This window comes from Acinonyx jubatus, chromosome B4 (assembly GCF_027475565.1).
Source record: "Acinonyx jubatus isolate Ajub_Pintada_27869175 chromosome B4, VMU_Ajub_asm_v1.0, whole genome shotgun sequence".
Lineage (NCBI taxonomy): Eukaryota > Metazoa > Chordata > Mammalia > Carnivora > Felidae > Acinonyx > Acinonyx jubatus.
This window is the reverse complement of record NC_069387.1, coordinates 119,231,684-119,249,307: the sequence shown is the minus strand read 5'-3', so window position 1 is coordinate 119,249,307 and position 17,624 is coordinate 119,231,684. Positions and strand designations below refer to the sequence as shown.

Here is a 17,624-nt window from a genome sequence, read left to right as displayed (position 1 = left end):
TTGTTTAAAGAACTAGAAACGATAATCCAAACAGATTAAACAATATTGGCAACAGTAGCAAATTGCTTGGCCTTTGGAAAACCCTTTTTTAATGATGAGAGCATTTCAGCATTATGGCCCAGATTTAAGATGCAATATAATTAAGGGTGAGGGCACCATAATTAATTGAACAGCTACTCCATGCCTAACACTGTGCTTGGCACTCCAAATACATTATCTTATTCACCCCCTGCCACAAATCTCTAATGTCAGGATTTTTATGTATAGGTTGACTTCAAATCTAACAATGTCAGCAAATAATATTATTCATTCTGCAAATAACAACAACAATTTACTGAGAGCCTACTATGTGCCAGGCCCTGATCCAGGCACTGGAAAATAAAAACAGTAAAAAAAAAACATAGACAAAAGTGTCTGCCCCCATAGGCCTACATTCTAATAGAGAAGACAGATAATAAAATAAGTTTTAAAAAGCATACTATGTGGTGATAAGCACCACAGAGAAAAACAGAGCAGGTAAGAAGATAGGAAATTGTCAGAAGCAGGAGTGGTTATAATTCTAAAACTGAGTGACCATGGAAGCCTTATATTAGAAGAGTGACATTGGAACAAATACCTGAAGCAGGTGAGGGAATAAGTCATGCAGACCCCATGGGGAAGAATATTCCAGGCAGAGAAAAGAGCGAATAAAAAGCCTAGGGTGAGAGCATGCCTGGCACATCCAGGGAACAAATGGAACAGGAGAAGCAGGGTGAGTAGGGAGAAGACAAGGTCAGAGATGTCACTGGGGCCAGAAGAAGAGTCCTGGAGGCCACATGAAGATGTGAACTTTTATTCTGAGCAAGAGGAAAGCCATCGGACATGGTGAACAGAGCAGTGACAGAAGCTGGCTTACAGGTAAGAAGCTCACTCCAGCTGCTGTGATGAGTCTAACTGAAGGAGCAGACCTAGCAGCCAGGAAGACCAGTTAGGAAGGCACTGCAATAGCCCAAGAGGGAGATATTGGGGTCTTGGACCAAGGTGGGACTTGGAAATGTGTGAAAAGCGATCAAATTCTGGAAGCAGTGAGAGAAACAGAGGAATCAAGGGTAATGCTGAAAGTCTTCAGCCTGAGCAGCTACATGGGGGAGATTGTGGAGGGGCTGATTCTGGAGGAAGGAGAGGGGGTTTGGGGAGGACAGTGGAGCAGACAGTTGGATGTATAAATTTGGGGTTTAAGGGAGACATCTGGGATGAAATACAGAACTGAAAAAAGCATGAAATTAACACAAGTTACATGTGCCATCCCCTTGCAGGGCTATTCCAAGGAATGCTTTGGAAACTGACCACTTTTCTATCATTCAGAATCAAAAGGAAATGGGAACCAACACTTCTGAGCTATGTTACAGATTCTAAGCTGGGCCTTTAAAGTATCTTCTTTCTTTAAGTTTCCCCAAGGCGTATATACACAGTGTTATCTTATTGGGTAAAGAAGGGAACTAAGATTCAGAGAGAGCAAGTGCCTTGCCTAATCTTACACTAAAAAATCCTGGAGCCTAGATTTGACTCAATCCTTCTCAATCCTCCTCATGCCAGGCAGTTTGCTGCCCAGCCATCAGCACCACGTGACAGGCTAGCCCTTCTGAAGCTGGGTCCCTTTTAGCAGCAGCAGAAAACTGCGGGCCACATATTTTAACCATTGGGCTAGTTACCGTGCAGCTCACTTACCACATTCAGCAGCATAATGATGCAGAAGTTGATGCACACGGCAGTCCCTGTTGTTGCAACCTGAGAGTTATTCCTGATTAACGCCCACTTAAAGGCAGCAAAAGTGCTGACCGTCACCACCCGGTAAATGACGATCCCGAACACGGCCGCGATCACCACGCAGATCTGGCAAGAAGACAGAGACCCCGTGAGCACCTCAGTAGAATGTCTCAGGAAAAGGGTTCCCACCACTGTAAAATCCCACCCCTGGAAAATGAGAAAAGGATATAAAACAATGGTGATACTGACTCAAGCAACCACAACAAAATGCTTGCTTTTTATTGTGATTATTACTTTCTCTTGCCTGTATTTTCTTTGTTATTCAAATAGAAAAATCATAGTGCTTTAAAGCTGATTAACTGTGTAAGCTATGGAGTAACATTAGCAGAATATCAGATTGAGCATATTTACTATGGAAATCTTATGATGTCACTCTTCTATGTAAATCTATTGGTTTCTTTCACTCTTAGAATAAAAGCAAAGTCTGCATGGTGGCCTGCAAGACTTTCTCCACCTTGTTGAAGGCCATTTTCCTTTCTGTCTAGGGACTCCAGAACCTCTTTCATTGTTTCAAATGGGCTAAGCACCCTTATTCTTCAAGACCATTTGCTTTGCCTAAAATGCTGACCCACCCCCTTCCCCTGCCAAACACACATATGTGCACACACACAAGCAACCTAGTTAACACCTACTCATTATTCACACCTCAGCTCAAGAACCACTTCATAACTAAAGCTTTTCATGCCCTCCAGACTTTTTTGTAATTGTTACATGGTACCTATACTCTTCTTTTAGTAGCCTATTTATAATTTCTAATAGTTTGTCAGTTTGATTATTGCCGGTTTCCACCACTTAGAAAGTACACTATCCACACCCCCCTTGTCTGTGGGGGATATTTCCAAGACCCCCAGTGAATGCTTGATACTTCAGACAGTATGGAATCCTGTATATATTGTGTTTTTTCCTATACACACATACCTATGAGAAAGTTTAATTCACAAATTAGGCACAGTAAGAGATTAACAACAGTAACTAATGATAAAATAATAATATACTGTAATAAAGGCTATATAAATGTTTCTCTCCCTCAAAATATCTTATTGTATTGTACTCTTCTTGTGATGATGTGAGATGTTAAAATGCCTGTGTGATGAGATGAAGTGAGGTGAATGATGTAGGCATTATACTGTTAGGCTACTATTGACCTTCTGAAGATATGTCAGGAAAAGGATTATCTGCTTCTGGCCTGGGGTTGACTGTAGGTAACTAAAACCCTAGAAAGCAAAACTGCAGATAAAGGGGTGGGGGGTGGGGGAACCACTGTAAGTTCCATTAGGGCAGGTATGGCATCTGTTTTGCATACCACGGTTTCCACGGCACCTTAACTTAATTACAGGTGCACAGTAAGTGTTCAGCTATTTGTTGCTGAATACACCAACTACGTGATAGGTACATAATCTTTTATTAATCATTTATAAACACTGAAATGAGGAATCTTTCTCTGAAGATTTCATTGTATTTGAGAAGAATATGACATGTCTTCTATCTACTGGGAATCTGAGATTCCAAAAGGTTTTTTGTCTTTCATTAGGTGATTCAATATATTAAAGACCTTAACCTACTTATTTATTAAAACTTTAAGCTGGGCCTCAGGATGGGCGTTGCTGAGTTACAGACTGCTTTCTTTATAAAAGCATTCCTCTGTTTTACTAAAACTTATTTTGGCTTCCTATAGGTGACATGCTCTAAAAGCTTGGGCATGAACCCTAGCTGCAACTGGCCAAAATACAACAACAACTGCCCACATCTTAATCCTCGAGCTATGGATGGGAACATAGGTGAAATCTACATTGACTTTCAGACAAGGGTGGCAATGTGGTGGAATGGAGAGCTTGTTGGACTCAGTCAGTCAGAAGTCAGGTCTGAGTCCTTACTCTACATCTATAGATCTTATAAGAAACTTAAAAAACAAGACGGTAAATATGACTTTGCTTATGGAAGGCAAGGCAGGCACAACTGCTTACAGAGCAGTGTCTGTAGAAAGATATGGATCTGAATCTTGGTCTGAGCCAAGAGATTCCTGGGCATGCTGCCTACCCTTTCATCTTCCCAGTTTATTTCCGGCTTAAAGGGGGTCAAGTGTCTAGATTTGCTGTCATCTTGTTCTTCCTGATATAATGATCTATGATACTTATTTACACACTTACTATTTGAAAAGAGGAGAGGAGAATCCTAATAACCCCTTACTGTTCTAAAATGACATTTCGGAAAATATGAGTAAGTTTTGTTCAGTAATTAACAGGGTCGAAGCTGATTACTGAATGACTTCTTTTCAGGAAAAGTCAACAATGCAGGTTCAAGTTAGTGTTTTTCAAATTGACAGAACCATTAGTGAATCTGGAAATCAATTTTAGGGGGTTATAGCTGGTATTTAAAAAAAAGACCATAGTAAAACAAACGAAAAATCAGTGTTCACTGCATATTGCAAAGGTGAGCATTGTTTCAGTTACTCTAGTTCTATACATCTACTGGCACAGAATATACTGGGTCATGACAGATAATGTATTTCTTACACAGGAATGAGAAGCAAAAAGCCTGACCAACACTGCTTCAGGTCCTATCTCAAATTTACTTCCTTTTGGCATGGAATAGGGAGGGGAGCAGAAAGAACTGGAGCTCTGGGTTATTTACTGCCTGACTCCGAACAAGCCCTTCACCTTCTGGAGTCTCAGTTGCTCCATCTGTGACTTGGGGACAGCAGTACCATCTCCGACTACTCACGGAGTCACTGTATTACACAGCAAGAATGTGTAAAAACGTTTTGTGGAATTATGCAAAGGCCTGCTATGATTATTGTTGTTACCACGCTATAGGTTTGTACTTTATGAAACAAAGAGTTTTGTAGAAAAATTTCGAACCATAAAAAATATCCCAGATGCAGAAACGATAAGTCGGCTGCATTTATCTGCAAATGCCTGATAGGGTTCTGGCTTTCCCGAAATGGGATTCATCCGCTCTTTCTTGGAGTACTTGGCTTCAAACTGGGGCCGTATTTCTTCCTAAAGAACAAACAGACATATTTTTATGCAATGGAGAGATATGCACACAATAAAAAACTTTTTTATTCTACTGTAAAACTGAATCAACAGCTACCACACTAATCAGTCAATCAGTGAGGTGAGCTCAGAGACCCAGGTTTAAATGTTTGGAAATTGGCCACCTGAAGAAAATCTAAAGGATGGTGATCTAGACTTATTATCATCAAGGCAGTGTAATTTATTTTATTTTTTTCAAGTTTATTTGAGAGAGACAGTGTGCATGTGAGTAGGGGAGGGGCAGAGAGAGAGGAAGAGGGAGAATCCCAAGCAGGCTCCATGGGGGCTCAATCTCATGAACCATGAGATCAGGACCTGAGCCAAGATCAAGAGCTGGAAGCTTAACTGACTGAGCTACCCAGGTTCCCCAAGGCAGTAAATTTAGACTAATAGTTAAGTGCCTCTGTTATCATATTAAGCTGTGCTAGAAGAAACAAACAGAATGAGAAAAGGGACCACTTCTCTTTGTCCCTAGTAGTATGAAATAACTATTAAGCTTTTACTTTTATTACCAGGGAATGAGACAGACACAGGACAAAGAAAATTTCTTAACATCAAAGTGTCCACAATCCATGTTGTGAGTTATAATGGCAATATAATTTTTAGTTTCCTCCTACAATTACAAAAACATTTTTGGGGGGGGGGGCTCCTGGCTGTCTCAGCTGGTGGATCATGCAACTCTTGAACTCAGTGTTGTAAGTTTGAGCCCCACATTGGGTATAGAGATTACCTAAAAATTTTTTTCAATTGAGGCAGCCCAAAACATGGTGAATCTATCTTTTAATAAGCTCCTATAAGAGTCATTCACCTTTAATCAGTAGATTTTAAATGTATTAATTGGTATTGAATAGCAGGTAAACATCTTTCAAATCCAGCTAAAATCAAGGCAACTCTAATTCGAAATCAAGCTGAGACTTTGTTTTATTTAGTTGAGACCCATCTAATGTGAAAAGCTTCTGACTAAAAAGCAATTATGGGATTAGAAACAGGAAATCAGCAAGAGGGTATCCTGAAGTGGTTCCAGTTAATTAAGTACCTGTTCTATTTGAATGTCTTGCAAGAGGAGGGAAAATGAGTGGCAAGTCTGATAAAATAGAGATTGAGTTAATCCAGAAAGAAATGCTCAAGACTCCGATGGAGGGAGAGACAGAAAGTGAAGAAGGAGCTGACAGAAGAGTGGTTATGGATACTGGGCAGAGTTTGGCAGTAGCCTACCTGTGTAGGAGGAAGGGCAGCCTTGCTCCTGCTGCAGAATAAGCCCAAGGCTGGCCTTCACTCAGGGGCAGGTAATGGGGAACGACAGGGGGAGATACAATGATAAATACGTTCTGCCTTCTTTTACTTATTTTAGGCAGTTACACTTGAGGATATAAACAGAACAGACCTAGAATCTTCTGCTTCTTTGGGAAACTCTGAGTTTATAAGTCTGTGTCATCTAAGAGTCACTGAGTTAATTATCCAGAGGCTGAGGCCAATCACTGAGCCAGACCTGTGTCTCTGGGTTTTATGGGCTAAATTGTGTCTCCACTCCCAACCCCTGCAAATTCATTTGTTGAAGCCATAACTTGCAATACCTCCGATTGTGACTGTATTTGGACAGAGTTCTTACGGAGGTAATTAAGGTCAAGTGAAGAGTGGCCCCCTAATCCAATAGGACTGGTTCTTTATAAAAAAAATTTTTAGACACAGACATGCACAGAGAGAGGACTATGTGAAGACATAGGGAGTATATGGCCATCTACAAGCCAAGGAGAGGAGCTTGCAACAGATCCTTCCCCCACAGCCCTCAGAAGAAATCAACTCTGCCAATGCTTTGATCTCAGACTTTTAGCTTCCAGAAATGTGAGCACCTAAATTTCTGTTGTTTAAGCCACTCAGTATGTGGTACTTTGTTATGGCAGCCCCAGCAAATGGTTACCCTGGGTTATCCATGAAGAAGTCATGTAGCAAGCTGGGGATTTTCTGCACAGCTATCTGAGCATGACAGGCTAGAATAAGAGGCATTTAGCCACTTCTACCCATGAGGCCTCTTGAGGAGTGGTTTCTGCTCAGTGTTCACCGACTTGAGGTAATATTTCTGAGTCTGTGCAGCTCTGGGCACTGTGCAGGGCTCTGGAGAGCTCAAAGAAACATTTCCTTGGAGTTCTCTTATGAGGGTTGCTTCCATGTACCTAGAGTTGTAAAACTAATACTCTCTGCTGAAGTAAAGAAAATGGATACTGTTTAAGAAAACTAAACAAATCTTACTACTAATTATTCTGATGTCTCTACCTACAAGTAATGCTTTGCAACCAAAATGTTTTCTTTCTTTCTTTAAGTTTATTTATTTATTTTGAAAGTGAGGGGGGAGGGGCAGAGAGAGAGAGAGAGAGAGAGAGAGGAAGAGAGAAAGAATCCCAAGCAGGCTCCATGCTGTCCGCTTGGAGCCCAATGCAGGGCTTGAACTCACAAACTGTGAGATCATGACCTGAGCCAAAACTAAGAGTCAGATGGTTAACCAACTGAGGCATCCAGGCACCGTGTCTTTTCTTTCTTTTAAATTCTGCTAGTTTTTATACTACCTGAAGTTTTTTGCAAAGACAGGTATTGAAATGCTTTGTGAAGAAACCTAACTTCTGTCAGCACAGAGTGATATACTCAGGGGGACTGTGTGTTTGTTGATTGGCTTTTTGAAAAATTCTGAGGTAAATAATACAAACCTCCTCTTCTTCCCAGTCTATCAAATCCCAGTCATAAGCAATTACTGCTCGCCTTCTTTTCCAAAACTCCAGGAAAACTGTTGCTGGAACAAGCAGAGAAAGACAAAGACGTTTTTGAATAAAACATTGCTGTTAACTGTCACTGAATAATGAAGTCATTGCAGAGAATGACAGTTGTTTGTGTAAGCATCCTTGAATATCAGAATTTCTAGCTAGCCCCCATTTAACAAGGACCACTTCTGAGAATTACTAAGTTTGTGTCAAACATAATGAAAAATTAGCTATTTCATTTAGAATTATATTAAGCTGATTTCCAAGTTGAGGCAGAACAGACTTATTAGAATGACAAAGCTCCTGGTATACAAGAATACAGAAAACTAGTTTACCAGCATCTCTTTTATTGATAAGAGTATTTATTTTTAAAAGTGAGGAGCAGGTAGGGGCATAAAAGCAAAAATAAAACTTAGCAGTTCACATGGATTTGACTGGCAGTGATTTCTTGTCTGCCAAATCATCCTCACCACAATAGCTATGTAAAATGTATTTTGCTGTTTTACTGAAAGAAGCTCTTTTACCCTTTTTCTCCAAACTATTTCTTGGTTGTCACATTAAAGGAAAAAGTGTGCAAATTCTAAGAACCTTTTTCAACAAGGTGTGGGGTAGCTGGCCTTTCCACCCAGGGAAATCTGGAGGTTATCCTCATTCAACCAAAGTAACTTTCTACTCAATTCAGTTAAAAATTATCTGCCAAAATCAATTATTGAGCATTATACAATGACAGAGAGGAAAGAAAAATAATCAAGACATAATCTTGCTGCCTTGTAAGTCATAAGCTAAATGATAGGAGACACACACACACACACACACACACACACACACACTCAAACTTTGAGGATGAATGCAACTAAGGATATTACAGAGACACCCAGGACACAGAATTGGTAGATCTCTCTCTCTCTCTCTCTCCCTCTCTCTCTCTCTCTCTCTCTCTCTCTCTCTCTCTCTCTCTCGCCTTGCTGTGTACTTAAGAATTACAGAGGCAAGGGCCAAGAGCCAAGCTGGTGAGCAGGATTTTCTAAAGCAGGCCTGTTATGTTAACTATTTTCTCTACACTTGTTCTGCCTTATACCAAATTATCTTGTCTTTGCATGGGGTCCCTGGGACAATTCTTTTATTAGGTCCTCTGGACTCTCAAGCAAATGGCACTGGCTAAAGACTTTATCTCTTTTTTTGTCTCCAGAGTGTCCCCTGGTCTTGAAGAGAAAAAGCAGCCAGTCCTTGAATATGTGGTTATTCTTCATTAAAAGTCAGGACTGTATTCTGTGGCCTCAGAGAGGCTTGATGGGGGACAATTCTGAAAAGCCTAAGGCCACAGGATACATATCCAATCTGTCTTCCTGGCTATTGCTACTCTCACCAAAACCTACCAACTCATCTGTGGTTCTCACCTAGAGGAACTGACTTCTAAGACACACCAGTGGCTGTCAGAAATATTCCACCACCTTTCTTCCCCCCAGTATGTGCTGAACTCTGCATGGAGGAGAGAGAAACTCTAACAAGGAATTCCCTTTTGTGGCTAATAATCCTCTCCTCCCTTCCATTCTAGAACTTGGGAGGATTAGAAGAAGTTAGTTGCTTGCACAATTGCCAATCTTTTGTGTTTTTGTGTGAAAATGAATCTGGGGAAGAATCTGCTTCTGCATTTGAGGAATCTGCATCTGAGGAAGAACTTCTTACCATGAACTACGTTATAATTGAATATTAGGTTGTCTCCTTCAAGGAAAAGCTTCAATTTCATAACGTCCCCCTCTTTTTTTAAATCCCATATCCTTACTATTCCATGATTTAAATCGCTTTGTCTAAATACTCACAGCCCTGGGAGCCCAATGTACTTTGATTGTGTCCAGTTATATGCTGCCTTACATCAGAGTGCACATTTTCCTCTTTGTCTCCTTTGAAGCTGGCTTGTTGTTAATATATCTCTTTTGTCTTATACTACTATAGCACTCAGTACTATATGTTTGATTAAGAAGTATTCTTGGAGGATACTCGGAAGATGGCGGCATAGGAGGACGCTGGGTTCACCGCGCTTCCTGCTGATCACTTAGATTCCACCTACACCTGCCTAAATAACCCAGAAAACCACCAGAAGACTAGCAGAATGGAGTCTCCAGAGCCAAGCGCAGACGAGAGGCCCACGGAAGAGGGTAGGAAGGGCGGCGAGGCGGTGCGGGCTGCATGGACTGGCGGGAGGGAGCCGGGGCAGAGGGGCTGCACGCAGGCCAAGTAGAGCCCCCGAGTCTGGCTTGCAAAAGCAGAGGGGCCAGATGGAGTGTGTTCTGACAGCAAGTGGGACTTAGCATCTGGGAGGTCATAAGTTAACAGCTCTGCTCGGAAAGCGGGAAGGCTGGAGGACAAAGGGAAGGAGAGTTGCTGAGCCCCAGGACGACAGAGCTCAGTTTGGCAGGGAACAAAGGCGCTAGCCAGCGCCATCTCCCTTGCCCATCCCCCAGCCAAAATCCCAAAGGGAACCAGTTCCTGCCAGGGAACTTGCTTGCTCCACGTAAACACCCAACGCTGTGCTTCTGCGGAGCCACCCCTCCAGCAGCGGGTCTGACTCCCTCCCGCTGCCACAGGGCCCCTCCTGAAGTGGATCACCTAAGGAGAAGAGAGCTAAGCCTGCCCCTCCTGCCCCCGTGCACCTTGCCTATCCACCCCAGCTAATACACCAGATCCCCAGCACCACAAGCCTGGCAGTGTGCAAGTAGCCCAGACGGGCCACCCCACCCCACAGTGAATCCCGCCCCTAGGAGAGGGGAAGAGAAGGCACACACCAGTCTGATTGTGGCCCCAGCGGTGGGCTGGGGGCAGACATCAGGGCTGACTGCGGCCCTGCCCACCAACTCCAGTTATACACCACAGCACAGGGGAAGTGCCCTGCAGGTCCTCACCACTCCAGGGACTATCCAAAATGACCAAACGGAAGAATTCCCCTCAAAAGAATCTCCAGGAAATAACAACAGCTAATGAACTGATCAAAAAGGATTTAAATAATATAACAGAAAGTGAATTTAGAAAAATAGTCATAAAATTAATCGCTGGGCTTGAAAACAGTATAGAGGACAGCAGAGAATCTCTTGCTACAGAGATCAAGGGACTAAGGAACAGTCAGGAGGAGCTGAAAAACGCTTTAAACGACATGCAAAATAAAATGGAAATGACCACGGCTTGGACTGAAGAGGCAGAGGAGAGAATAGGTGAACTAGAAGATAAAATTATGGAAAAAGAGGAAGCTGAGAAAAAGAGAGGTAAAAAAATCCAGGAGTATGAGGGGAAAATTAGAGAACTAAGTGATACACTAAAAAAAATAATGTACGCATAATTGGTATCCCAGAGGAGGAAGAGAGAGGGAAAGATGCTGAAGGGGTACTTGAAGAAATAATAGCTGAGAACTTCCCTGAACTGGGGAAGGAAAAAGGCATTGAAATCCAAGAGGCACAGAGAACTCCTTTCAGACGTAACTTGAATCGATCTTCTGCACGACATATCATAGTGAAACTGGCAAAATACAAGGATAAAGAGAAAATTCTGAAAGCAGCAAGGGATAAACGTGCCCTAACATATAAAGGGAGACCTATAAGACTCGTGACTGACCTCTCTACTGAAACTTGGCAGGCCAAAAAGGTATGGCAGGAGATCTTCAATGTGATGAACAGAAAAAAAATATGCAGCCGAGAATCCTTTATCCAGCAAGTCTGTCATTTAGAATAGAAGGAGAGATAAAGGTCTTCGCAAACAAACAAAAACTGAAGGAATTCGTCACCACTAAACCAGCCCTACAAGAGATCCTAAGGGGAATCTTGTGAGACAAAGTACCAGAGACATGGCTACAAGCATAAAACATACAGACATCACAATGACTCTAAACCCGTATCTTTCTATAATAACACTGAATGTAAACGGACTAAATGCACCAACCAAAAGACATAGGGTATCAGAATGGATAAAAAAAAACAAGACCCATCTATTTGCTGTCTACAAGAGACTTATTTTAGACCGGAGGACACCTTTAGATTGAGAGTGAGGGGATGGAGAACTATTTATCATGCTACTGGAAGCCAAAAGAAAGCTGGGGTAGCCATACTTATATCAGACAAACTAGACTTTAAATTAAAGGTTATAACAAGAGATGAAGAAGGGCATTCTATAATAATTACAGGGTCTATCCATCAGGAAGAGCTAACAGTTATAAATGTCTGTGTGCCAAATACGGGAGCCCCCAAATATATAAAACAATTACTCATAAACATAAGCAACCTTATTGATAAGAATGTGGTAATTGCAGGGGACTTTAACACTCCACTTACAGAAATGGATAGATCATCTAGACACACGGTCAATAAAGAAACAAGGGCCCTGAATGATACATTGGATCAGATGGACTTGACAGATATATTTAGAAGTCTGCATCCCAAAGCAACAGAATATAATTTCTTCTCAAGTGCACATGGAACATTCTCCAAGATAGATCATATACTAGGTCACAAAAGAGCCCTTCATAAGTATACAAGAATTGAAATCATACCATGCATACTTTCAGACCACAATGCTATGAAGCTTGAAATCAACCACAGGAAAAAGTCTGGAAAACCTCCAAAAGCATGGAGGTTAAGGAACACCCTACTAAAGAATGAGTGGGTCAACCAGGCAATTAGAGAAGATATCAAAAAATATATGGAAACAAACGAAAATGAAAATACAACAATCCAAATGCTTTGGGATGCAGCGAAGGCAGTCCTGAGAGGAAAATACATTGCAATCCAGGCCCATCTCAAGAAACAAGAAAAATCCCCAAAACAAAATCTAACAGTACACCTAAAGGAAATAGAAGCAGAACAGCAAAGGCAGCCTAAACCCACCAGAAGAAGAAAATAATAAAGATCAGAGCAGTAATAAACAATATAGAATCTAAAAAAACTGTAGAGAAGATCAACGAAACCAAGAGTTGGTTTTTTGAAAAAATAAACAAAATTGACAAACCTCTAGCCAGGCTTCTCAAAAACAAAAGGGAGATGACCCAAATAGATAAAATCATGAATGAAAATGGAATTATTACAACCAATCCCTCAGAGATACAAACAATTATCAGGGAATACTATGAAAAATTATATGCCAACAAATTGGACAACCTGGAAGAAATGGACAAATTCGTAAACACCCACATTCTTCCAAAACTCAATCAGGAGGAAATAGAAAGCTTGAACAGACCCATAACCAGCGAAGAAATTGAATCGGTTATCAAAAATCTCCCAACAAATAAGAGTCCAGGACCAGATGGCTTCCCAGGGGAGTTCTACCAGACATTTAAAGCAGAAATAATACCTATCCTTCTCAAGCTATTCCAAGAAATAGAAGGGGAAGGAAAACTTCCAGACTCATTCTATGAAGCCGGTATTACTTTGATTCCTAAACCAGACAGAGACCCAGTAAAAAAAGAGAACAACAGGCCAATATCCCTGATGAATATGGATGCAATAATTCTCAATAAGATACTAGCAAATTGAATTCAACAGCATATAAAAAGAATTATTCACCATGATCAAGTGGGATTCATTCCTGGGATGCAGGGCTGGTTCAACATTCGCAAATCAATCAACGTGATACATCACATTAATAAAATAAAAGATAAGAACCATATGATCTTGTCAATCGATGCAGAAAAGGCCTTTGACAAAAATTAGCAACGTTTCTTAATAAAAACCCTTGAGAAAGTCGGGATAGAAGGAACATACTTAAAGATCATAAAAGCCATTTATGAAAAGCCTACAGCTAACATCATCCTCAATGGGGAAAAACTGAGAACTTTTTCCCTGAGATCAGGAACACGACAGGGATGCCCACTCTCACCGCTGTTGTTTCACATAGTGTTGGAAGTTCTAGCATCAGTAATCAGACAACAAAAGGAAATCAAAGGCATCACTATTGGCAAAGATGAAGTCAAGCTTTCCCTTTTTGCAGATGACATGATACTATACATGGAAAATCCGATAGACTCCACCAAAAGTCTGCTAGAACTGATACATGAATTCAGCAAAGTTGCAGGATACAAAATCAATGTACAGAAATCAGTTGCATTCTTATACACTAACAATGAAGCAACAGAAAGACAAATAAAGAAACTGATCCCATTCACAAGTGCACCAAGAAGCATAAAATACCTGGGAATAGATCTAACCAAAGATGTAAAAGATCTGTATGCTGAAAACTATAGAAAGCTTATGAAGGTAGTTGAAGAAGATATAAAGAAATGGAAAGACATTCCCTGCTCATGGATTGGAAGAATAAATATTGTCAAAATGTCAATACTACCCAAAGCTATCTACACATTCAATGCAATCCCAATCAAAATTGCACCAGCATTCTTCTCGAAACTAGAACAAGCAATCCTAAAATTCATATGGAACCACAAAAGGCCCCGAATAGCCAAAGTAATTTTGAAGAAGAAGACCAAAGCAGGAGGCATCACAATCCCAGACTTTAGCCTCTACTACAAAGTGTAATCATCAGGACAGCATGGTATTGGCACAAAAACAGACACATAGACCAATGGAATAGAATAGAATCCCCAGAACTAGACCCACAAACATATGGCCAACTAATCTTTGACAAAGCAGGAAAGAACATCCAATGGAAAAAAGACAGCCTCTTTAACAAATGGTGCTGGGAGAACTGGACAGCAATATGCAGAAGGTTGAAACTAGACCACTTTCTCACACCATTCACAAAAATAAGCTCAAAATGGATAAAGTACCTGAATGTGAGACAGGAAACCATCAAAACCCTAGAGGAGAAAGCAGGAAAAGACCTCTCTGACCTCAGCTGTAGCAATCTCTTACTCGACACATCCCCAAACGCAAGGGAGTTAAAAGCAAAAATGAATTACTGGGACCTTATGAAGATAAAAAGCTTCTGCACAGCAAAGGAAACAACCAACAGAACTAAAAGGCAACCAACGGAATGGGAAAGATATTTGCAAATGACATATTGGACAAAGGGCTATTTTCCAAAATCTATAAAGAGCTCACCAAACTCCACACCCGAAAAACAAATAACCCAGTGAAGAAATGGGCAGAAAACATGAATAGACACTTCTCTAAAGAAGACATCCGGATGGCCAACAGGCACATGAAAAGATGCTCAACGTCGCCCTCATCAGGGAAATACAAATCAAAACCACACTCAGATATCACCTCACGCCAGTCAGAGTGGCCAAAATGAACAAATCATGAGACTATAGATGCTGGAGAGGATGTGGAGAAAAGGGAACACTCCTGCACTGTTGGTGGGATTGCAAATTGGTGCAGCCACTCTGGAAAACAGTGTGGAGGTTCCTCAGAAAATTAAGAATAGACCTACCCTATGACCCAGCAATAGCACTGCTAGGAATTTACCCAAGGGCTACAGGAGTACTGATGCATAGGGGCACTTGTACCCCAATGTTTATAGCAGCACTCTCAACAATAGCCAAATTATGGAAAGGGCCTAAATGTCCATCAACTGATGAATGGATAAAGAAATTGTGGTTTATATACACAATGGAGTACTACAGGGCAATGAGAAAGAACAAAATATGGTCCTTTGTAGCAACGTGGATGGAACTGGAGAGTGGGATGCTAAGTGAAATAAGCCATACAGAGAATGACAGATACCATATGTTTTCACTCTTATGTGGATCCTGAGAAACTTAACAGAAACCCATGGGGGAGGGGAAGGAAAAAAAAAAAGAGGTTAGAGTGGGAGAGAGCCAAAGCATAAGAGACTCTTAAAAACTGAGAACAAACTGAGGGTTGATGGGGGGTGGAGGGGAGGGGAGGGTGGGTGATGGGTATTGAGGAGGGCACCTTTTGGGATGAGCACTGGGTGTTGTATGGAAACCAATTTGACAATAAATTTGATATATTAAAAAAAAAGAGACTCTTAAAAACTGTGAACAAACTGAGGGTTGATGGGGAGGGAGGGGAGGGTGGGTGATGGGTATTGAGGAGGGCACCTTTTGGGATGAGCACTGGGTGTTGTATGGAAACCAATTTGACAATAAATTTCATATATTGAAAAAAAAAGAAGTATTATTTCTTTTATGGGTTGATCCTCAAAACACTTAAAACTCTGCTATACGGAATCCTTCCTATAAAAATTTGGTCTAAAAATATCTCTTTTTTTTCAAAGCATCAGAAGGCTTAACTTTACTTCTAGCATTTTGAACTCCTTAGATTCCTATCTATATTTCTATGGAGATAATGGTTTTTCTAAAACAAGGTATGACCAGTTTTCCTGGGTGTCAAGGAGTCACACCAACTATAGAAAAAGCCCCCAATACCAGCCCAGGATGCAAGGCTCCTAATGACCCTGCCTGTGCCTAACTCTCTCTGCCCTAACTTGCACCCTAGACTCCAGGGTAACTCACCAGCAGTTTTCACACCTGAGCTATTGCATAACCTTCTTAGCTTTGCCCACACTATTTCTTCAGCTTATAATGTTCTTCCCTATTTGAGTCTACTTAGCCAACTCCTACTCTTGCTTCCAGATTTGGCCCTATGTGTTCTGCAACCACTCCCTTTGAACCTTCTCTAAACCCATGCTGAGTTGTGCAGATAACTCTAGGTCAGTGCTGAGCACAGGATTCACCACTTAAAAAACAATAGAAAAATTGGATAGTTTCTACCACTAGCTTGTGGGCTTCTTGAGAATAAGGGCTAAATCTTTGCTGTCTTTATCTCTATATCCCCAGGGTTCATCACAGTAACTAAATCTACAGAGGCACAGTAAATGTACAGTTGACATGCTGTCATGAAAATGAGAATAATATGGCAAATTACTCTTATTTATCTAAACCTTTAAGGCATTATGGTATATGTTTGAAAAATATGCAACTATATCTTGTGAGTGTTTTTATACATCAGTGTCAGTTAAATAAATAATAACTTACTAAGATGAAAAGTTGAAACTTTTGTGTTTCTCTTTTGCCTTGAAATAAAATATCATTCTGTTCTAATTAGCACTCTCACTATTTGGTTGCATGGACCCTGTGGCAAAGACTACCTATTGTCCTCTAAGACGCATTCTTGCCTTGTTCCACAGTAAAAGGACTGCTGCTGATGTCATGGCTGCCCATTATACTGTATTTCCCAGATGTCCTTGCTGTTAGATATGGCCAGAGAACACTTCTCACTGGTGGAGTGTGAACAGAAGTAATGTGATGTATGTCACTTACCTGTCGATATCTTAAGATATTCTCTTTACCCTTTTGGATAGGTGGAACCCAAGAGACTCAGCTGAGACCATGCAAATGTTGCCAAGGCCTGGGGGATGACCAACAACTTGTGTGCAGGACTATGAGTCCCTGAGTGACCATGTAGAGCTATCTGCCAGCCTGGAATGCTTCTCCCATTTAATCACTGACATTGCATGAGGCACGAAGATGAAAAAAAAACTTATGAGTTACTTCCCTTACAGATTTTAGGTAGGGCAGTATCAAGCCACAATATCTGAAGCTTTATTAGTTTTAGTTATAAGACAGACTTTTGCATGCTCTCTTCTCTCTTCTACTCTGTAATACTCTGTACTACTATCTAACCTACCCACAAATGAAACTCATCTGAGATATTAACATCAATCCCAAATAACAATCTTCTCACAACATTAGTTGACACATTAGAAAAATCTGAGACTTCTGCCTTTTAAGTACCAGTAGGGTCAAGGTTAGTGTTCAGGTAGGTTTGTTTTCATATAGCAGAACACCATTGGCTTGGAATTGTACACAGTTGAGAAGGTTGTCACATGAGCCCATAAAGGACACAAAAAGGATGTAACAGTGTTCTGTGGGCCATGTTATGATCATTTCTTTAAATAGAATACTTATTATCAATTTCAAATCAATTTGTGTCAGACTTCTATGCATTTACCAAAAACCATTTCTTATCTTTCTAGGCATAGTTAGATTACATTTCCTGGCCTTTATTACAGTTAGATGTAGCCAAATTTTGGAAAATGGAAAGGAAGTAGAAGTGACATATGTCAGCTTGGG

The 17,624-nt window shown here is 40.8% G+C and overlaps 1 protein-coding gene across 7 annotated transcripts in view; it reads right to left on the bottom strand.

The window, feature by feature from the left end:
• The window catches only part of ANO4 (anoctamin 4), a 412,471-nt gene that overhangs the window by 50,802 nt on the left and 344,045 nt on the right, over window positions 1–17,624 (bottom strand). For all 7 annotated transcript variants that reach the window (XM_027071002.2, XM_027071003.2, XM_027071004.2 and 4 more), the window contains 3 exons: window positions 7,541–7,623; window positions 4,665–4,805; window positions 1,708–1,872 (listed from right to left, as the gene is read on the bottom strand). In XM_027071002.2, the coding sequence (XP_026926803.1) occupies window positions 1,708–1,872; window positions 4,665–4,805; window positions 7,541–7,623 (389 nt within the window). The remainder of the gene's footprint in view (window positions 1–1,707; window positions 1,873–4,664; window positions 4,806–7,540; window positions 7,624–17,624) is intronic.